Source organism: Stegostoma tigrinum, chromosome 8 (genome assembly GCF_030684315.1).
Source record: "Stegostoma tigrinum isolate sSteTig4 chromosome 8, sSteTig4.hap1, whole genome shotgun sequence".
Lineage (NCBI taxonomy): Eukaryota > Metazoa > Chordata > Chondrichthyes > Orectolobiformes > Stegostomatidae > Stegostoma > Stegostoma tigrinum.
The window spans coordinates 48,425,798-48,432,934 of NC_081361.1; the positions used below are offsets into that span (position 1 = coordinate 48,425,798).

Here is a 7,137-nt window from a genome sequence, read left to right on the forward strand (position 1 = left end):
AACAAAGTGGTTTGTAAACTGAGATGTTCTTCCGTACTTACACAAATGGACGCAGCAACCAACAAACACTCATTTATAACCAATTTACAATCACACAATGCAAGATCACCCCCACCCCCATCCCCTCACCCCCCACCCCCAGGCTTAATTCAATTTTTCTTGTCCTCAATCATTGTTTAACATATCTTAATTCGCTCGCATTCAGCACTTATTCAAAACACACATCTTAATTGTGCATTATTAATTGAAGTAAACAGTATCTAATTTCTGCAAAAAAAGTGTGAATGCATTTCCACAATATTATTGTTTCGTTCGTATGCAAACGGCGTAAAATTAACAATTTAGAAATCCACTATGGGTAAACCAAATAAAATCCGTAACGTTTAATAATGAGAGCGAAAAATTTATTTAAATTCTATTGTCAGTAAAACCCCCTTCTATAATGGGCGGGGGATGGGGGGGGGGGAGCACAATACTCTGCAGGGAAATTGCTTACAGTGTTATAATATCATTTTGTATCGCAGGGAAGCCCTGTCAGGTTTAAATGGTTATTCATTCCACCCATCGAAAACATGTCGTAAACCCATTCACATGGTTTTGTTAGTCTTAATAGGAGGGTGGAAGAATAATTGATTCTTTTGTCACTTAAAGATATTCTGATTTGAGTAGGAGGAATTGGGTAACAAATCAATTCGATTTTAACCTTACTTCAAAACTAAAAATAATTAAACCTAATATTTATACACTTGACCACAACATTACAAACAAAAGGATAGATTTTCATCAAGGCGCTGACTTTGGAAGGAAAATATTGCGTTGAAATGAGGTTTTTGTTTAAGGGATGGTGTCAGTTCCTGTTAAACTTATTTGGAGAAGTATAGTTTCCACGCTGTTGGTTCAAACCCTTCTTTCCTGAGAACAGGATTGAGATAAATGCTTACCTTCAGTGCTGTGAATGGCTCGTTCAAATTCACCCACTCTCTCCCATTTCCTAGTTTTTCATATGCTAACACAGGAGGATGATTAACTCGTTAACACCTCTGCACATCCTGGGTCAAAGTTCTTTATGTGTAGCTATCCCTTTGTTATCGGACATCTTTCCCCCACCCTGGTCGTTGCCTCTTTACTAAATCTAACAGATCCATTAATAGCCATTTTGCTGTATATGCGGCAGCCGATGTCGTGCAGTTATAATTCGCCTTTATGACAAAAAAGTCATTTAGACTCTGATACCTGACCGTAGCAAAATAACAGAAACAGTAAAAGAAAATTAAACCGATAATTGTCTTTGTATAAAAAAGTGTCACACCAATCTGCAGAACATTTGTTAAACCAAATGGTATCACATTCATTAATATGGTTTAATATCTAAACAAAATATTGGTCTTCATGCTTTTGATTGGAAGGGACGAGATGCCCTGAAAATAAGGGGAAAGTAATAAACAAACATTGTAACACAATTGTGCATTTGACTAAAAAAAAGCACACTTGCAAAAAAAATCGTCCATTTAAATTAAGTTTAGTTCTCGTTCTGCTTGGTTCTACTACCAAATTTATTGACAAAGAATGTTTTGCTGGTCTTGATAAAATGCTGCTTGTAGGAATGAGTGGTGCTACTGTTGTCTTGGCCGGATCTATGTTGACGATTAGATGAAATAACTCGAGTTTTGCATGGCTTAACAGAGGGAAGTCTGACGTTAGTCCCTCACGTGACAATCCTGAGAGTATATCTTTAACTGAAACATTCTTCAGACAGTCTTTTTTATATATAAAAAGGAGTCATTAAAAGCTAAGGAGCTGCGAGGCTGAACGTGCTTTTGAAAACATTGCGAGAAAATACAGGAAAAGTTAATCAGTTGCAATGTGCAAGTTGAAATAGGCTGTCAAAAAGTTGAAGGTAACTATTATTGACAGTCCCTTGACCTGCATTAAAAAAAAGCGTTGTCATCTGATCTGCAAGGGACTGCCAGCTGAGACAGTATGCGTGCGTGTGTGTGAGAGAGAGAGAGAGAGAGAGAGACTGGAGACAAGACAGGACCAGAGAGGGGAAAGAGAAGTTTCATCTGAAAGCAAGCCGAGTTCTTACCTTTTTTTTGCTGATTTGTAAAAGGGAAAGCGTGATGACCTTGTCAGGCAACGGCAGTGCGAGCGATATGTCAGGGCACACGATCCTCACCGCTGAGGATGTCGATATTGATGTGGTGGGAGAAGGAGACGAGGGCATGGGAAAGGACAGCGATTCAGACAGTCCCGCCACCCACGATCAGGGAGAAGAGCTGGAGGAGATCGGGTCAAGGGAAGCCGCCGAGAGCCCTCCCAGTATCTGCCAGCCTTCCTCGGAGGGAGAGATAACCAAATCGGAAACTCAGGAAAGTGGCTCGTCGAGCGGCAACGCAGCCTCCAAACCCAAGAACAGTCTGGTGAAACCACCTTACTCGTACATTGCTCTCATCACCATGTCTATTCTGCAAAGTCCCCAGAAAAAGTTAACCCTTAGTGGGATCTGTGAATTCATCAGTAACCGCTTTCCCTACTACAGGGAGAAATTCCCCGCCTGGCAGAATTCCATCCGCCACAACTTGTCCCTCAACGACTGTTTTGTCAAGATTCCCAGGGAACCTGGTAATCCGGGGAAAGGGAACTACTGGACCCTGGATCCACAGTCTGAAGACATGTTTGACAACGGTAGCTTTCTTCGCAGGAGGAAAAGATTCAAAAGACAGCCTGCAGACCCTCTGAGGGAGCAGACTGCCCTCATGATGCAGAGTTTTGGAGCATACAGCCTAAGCGGTCCATACGGGCGTCCGTACGCGCTGCACCCCACCTCCTATGCTCAACCCTCTACTCTTCAGTATCCTTACATCCCTCCTGTGGGTCCCATGCTACCTCCGGTAGTCCCGCTCATCCCGTCCAGTGAACTCAACAGGAAAGCCTTCAGTTCGCAGCTCAGCCCCAGCCTCCAGCTCCAGCTCAGCAGTCTGAGCTCCACATCCATCGTGAAAACGGAGCCAACCAGCAGACCTTCTTTCAGCATCGAGAATATCATCGGGGTGACAAGCACATCAGGGAGCTCACAAACTTTCCTGCGGCCGCCAGTGACCGTCCAGTCTGCCCTGATCAGTCCTCAGCCCTTGTCCTTAGCGAGAAGTACAGCTGCAATTACCCCTATCCTCAGTGTCCCCACGAACATAATCTCCGGACAATTCCTACAGTCAGCAGCTTCGGCCGCCGCAGTGACCAAATGGCCATGTTAATATCTCCTCCACTGGCAACTGCTCACTCACCATATCCCACTTTTCTTCTCCTGTGGTAGTGAGTTGCACTGAACTTGACTGCGAATAATAGAGTATATACTCTGTTTTATATATATATATATATATATATATATAAATATAAAAGGAATGCTTTCTGTACAGGTAAATACGTTTGTAAATATTTCTATAAAGAACCAATCGGTTCATACTCATTGAGTTTTATTTTTTAATTAGACTGTTTCACAGTTGTAGTATAGAGCTTTCACACTTAATGTCTTTTTGAAAGGTTCATTGCCAGTAGTTGATTGACGAAAATATATGGATATTAAGACTGAGTCGAATCATTCTAAAGAATTAATCCAACAGGAGAAAAAAAGTCAATATTGTATACGATTGCAAAAGCTTAAAGCCCTTTATATGAATTAAATATACGTATTCTATGTAGCGCTACCGTCGTGTTGTACAATGACAATTAAGCAACTTTGTAAATAAATTTTACAAATTACAAACTTTTCTGTCCTTGTCCATTTCTTTTTAAAAATGATGCTTTTGGCATTATGGATTTAGATTTTTTCTTTCATAATTGTATTAAAGATAAATTATTACAGATTGGGACATTAAAATATATTGTCAAAACGATAATCAACATGGCAGCTCATCATATAAATAAAACCTCCGATTGAAATGACGGCATGGAGGTCATTGCCTGCTTTTTAAAATTAAAAGCCATTTAATCAGTAAACATTGTGCTGAAGATATTAGCTGTGAAATTTGAGCTGACAGCAACTACTGTTTAAATTCATGGAAGAGAGATTCGCAAAAGCAAATTGAAAAGGGCTAGGCTGAAATCTGTTTCAATTCCATATTAACAATCTAGCAAAATATATGATGAAGAATCTTTTAACATCGCAATAGATTTTATAGCGTAGTCATCTTTTTAGCAAAACAACATGCTTTATCGTAACTTAGATATTTTATCTCTAAACAAATATCTTGCAATCGCCTTTTTTTATTTGGGATGCCCGTTTTATGTGAAACTCAGCAAACGGATAAAGGCGAATATTTAAACTGACCCAAAAGGTTTTCTTTTTATTGGAGCTGATTTTGTTTCTCTGAAGAAAAGGAACTGGAGTGATAAATTCAGAGTTTTTAAATTAAATTGTATCGCCTATATAATGACTGAAATAATAACATGCTATTTAAAACAGGACGCAAGGGCACACCAGCAACCTGGCATCGATTACCCGCAGGTGACCTGAAACTGCTTAGTGCTAAGAATATGGATGAAAAAGAGATAACATTGCATGCGGGTTAAAAAGAGCAAAGAGAATGAAAATTAAAGGCGAGGAATTACTGCTCCCGGTACTGAAGAGAAGAATTTTGCTCTCCGGGAAATATCACGCTCGATGTAGAATCTTCTGTGTGTAATCCCGTTCCAGATATGTTTGAACGAATGTTAACATTAATATGAAACAAATACCCTTGTAATAAATCGGGCAATTAGAAATCATGAATTATCTCAAATGCAAAAAAAACCAGGTTTGGGGCAGGGATGAATACTTTGTTGTGGGGATATTGAGAATACACAGGGTGTAATTGTTCAATTTGAATTTCAATAAACAAAATATGTCGCATTAATTCAACATTTAGTTCTTAGAAACAGATGCGAATTCCTGGAAGGGTTTTGAAAAGCTTGGTTTAAAACGTAGTCAAGGGCGAAATCGAATGCAGATCATTTTCCGAGAGAGTTTAATACTTTGTAAATGATCTCGGGCATCGCGGTTGATTTTAGACCGCCAGACTTTCTCCCTTGACTGTTTATCTATGTGTCGTGGCTTCAAGTGTCGTTGGCGGTATTGAATGTCCTTATTTACTTCACACTCTGAGCTTCAAGAGTGTTGCGAAATGTCTGACCCTGTCCAGTTTGAACAACATTTGCGTCCTGTCTTGGACGTGAGTCCTTTCTGTAATCGTAAATATTATTTTACTGTGAGTAAACATTTATACCTCAGTACAAACACACTGAATAAAGCCAGCCGCCTTGCTTGTCGGGGTGTGGTCTCGACACCAAGTTTATATAATTGATAATCGTTTGACACCCAAGGAAGAAAACCCACCTCTTACTTGAAGGACGACTTAATAACACCAGATCTTGTCCCTAAATGGAATCATCCTCAGTAATCCTTTTACAAGGAAATTGAAACTGAGCTAAAAATGTTTTGTCTCTTGCTTCTATAAACGTAACAAGATGTTAGGCAGTTGTGATCCTGGTTATGAGTTACGTTTACACAAAACTAGCAAATGGCGGATGGTTTTTGTAACACGAGAATTAGTTCTATATTTAACTGATACCCCTGGGAAAGTCGAAGGCGACTCGGAAAGTCACTGTCCGCCTCAGGAACCTGCTGATATAACCATTCCGAAATGACGAGCCATGACAGGGGCTCATTCCAACACTGATCCTTTGTCGCTTGTAACTTTTACTGATTCGAATTTATCTACAGTCGTAGTTCTTCGGTCACCCTGCGGTCAACTGTGAGGTTCCAACGATTTATGCCTTTTTTAAACAAAGAACAAGAACTGCAAAGCGAAACTGGCACGAATAAGACTTTAGTAGAAACATAAATGAACGACAAAAAATAAACTCACCAGCTGAAATTTCTTGAATTTAAAATATAAAAATATAGGAATTGTAACAAACTGTCCTTTTTGCGTCAACGGTAACTGGACAATACACCACTCAGAGATGACGCGATGGTTTGTGACCATCATTTTCGTCCTTGTTTTGCTGAGGATCTAGATCTCAGTATTGATAACGATTTAAACAGCACCATAATACCATTGTAACAACCAAATCTCGTTCCATTTGTAAGATCAAGGTTGAATTGGGACGAGAACCTGTGATACGGAAATACAGCACTAGATGGCGCATGAGGAATGTGCTTAAATGTCTGAAATGTTAGCAACTACCCGATAGTTGCTTTCAGCACGACATCATATCAAAATATATTGGGAAAGTTTAACTTATTGCCATCTAAATGTGACGAGAATTTTTTTTCTCTTTGTGCGTCGTTGTTAGAATCATGTGTCCAGTTTATTGTGGGGGTGTTCCGCTTTGCATGAGGTTGCGGTTTAGTTCATTTGGTTTTGCGGATAGTTTGCAGAATGAGTCGTGAGAAAGTGATGCATCTTGTTACTCGGGAGCCCGGCCACCTTTGCATTTTATACATCAATGAAATGATCATTCACCGAAGACCTGCATCACTGTCTTTCAATGTGACAGATTACTTAAAACTAAAACAATTCTGGATCCTTAGGTAATGAGATTGAAAAGTGAAACCTCAATAATTGAACATAAATAAGATACAAAATGTATCCAGGGCTTGGAGACAGTAAGTATCCAACCCACCAAACCCGCGGTGTGTTTTGTGAATGTGTTAGGTTATGGAATTAAAACCCTTTCGGAATTTGTCTTTTGTTCAGTTACTATTATTTCAAGTCAACCAATACAAAAATGTGTCACCTTTGAGAGGTAGAATCGTCCCACGCAACTGTTCAATAAGAAACAAAGTAAAAGCCTTTTTAGATTAAATAATAAAACAATTTTTATTGTTATTCAGAATTCTGGTTCTGCTAATGGCATCAATCACTTATTCCGACTCTTGCTAATCTACACCGACTGGTAATTCGTTTTAAATTAAACTGTTAGATTAGTAAGCATTATAAAGCGGTGCCTTTTTCCCGCCGGTTTATTTGCATTATCTGTACAAAATAAACAGCAGTCCGGAGAGCCCAGATGTGAATCATTAGGGGCAAGGATTCACTTCCACTGATTCATGGGTCGAGATTTGGTTTTGTTCACCACGCTTAGATGTACAGTCGC

General features: G+C 39.5%; 1 protein-coding gene across 2 annotated transcripts; it reads left to right on the forward strand.

The window, feature by feature from the left end:
* Positions 1–1,778: 1,778 nt before the first annotated feature.
* foxd3 (forkhead box D3) lies at positions 1,779–4,819 on the forward strand. 2 transcript variants are annotated; one of them, XR_007248453.2, is made up of 2 exons: positions 1,779–3,416; positions 4,463–4,819. XR_007248453.2 is itself a non-coding variant. In XM_048539610.2 (2 exons), exon 2 carries the CDS (start codon positions 2,121–2,123, stop codon positions 3,252–3,254), a length of 1,134 nt encoding a protein of 377 aa, XP_048395567.1. In that variant the 5' UTR covers positions 1,779–1,897; positions 2,111–2,120; the 3' UTR covers positions 3,255–3,725. The 2 variants fall into 2 exon arrangements, 1 of the variants encoding a protein (XP_048395567.1); XM_048539610.2 differs by lacking the exon at positions 4,463–4,819 and having other exon boundaries at positions 1,779–1,897; positions 2,111–3,725.
* Positions 4,820–7,137: the final 2,318 nt, after the last annotated feature.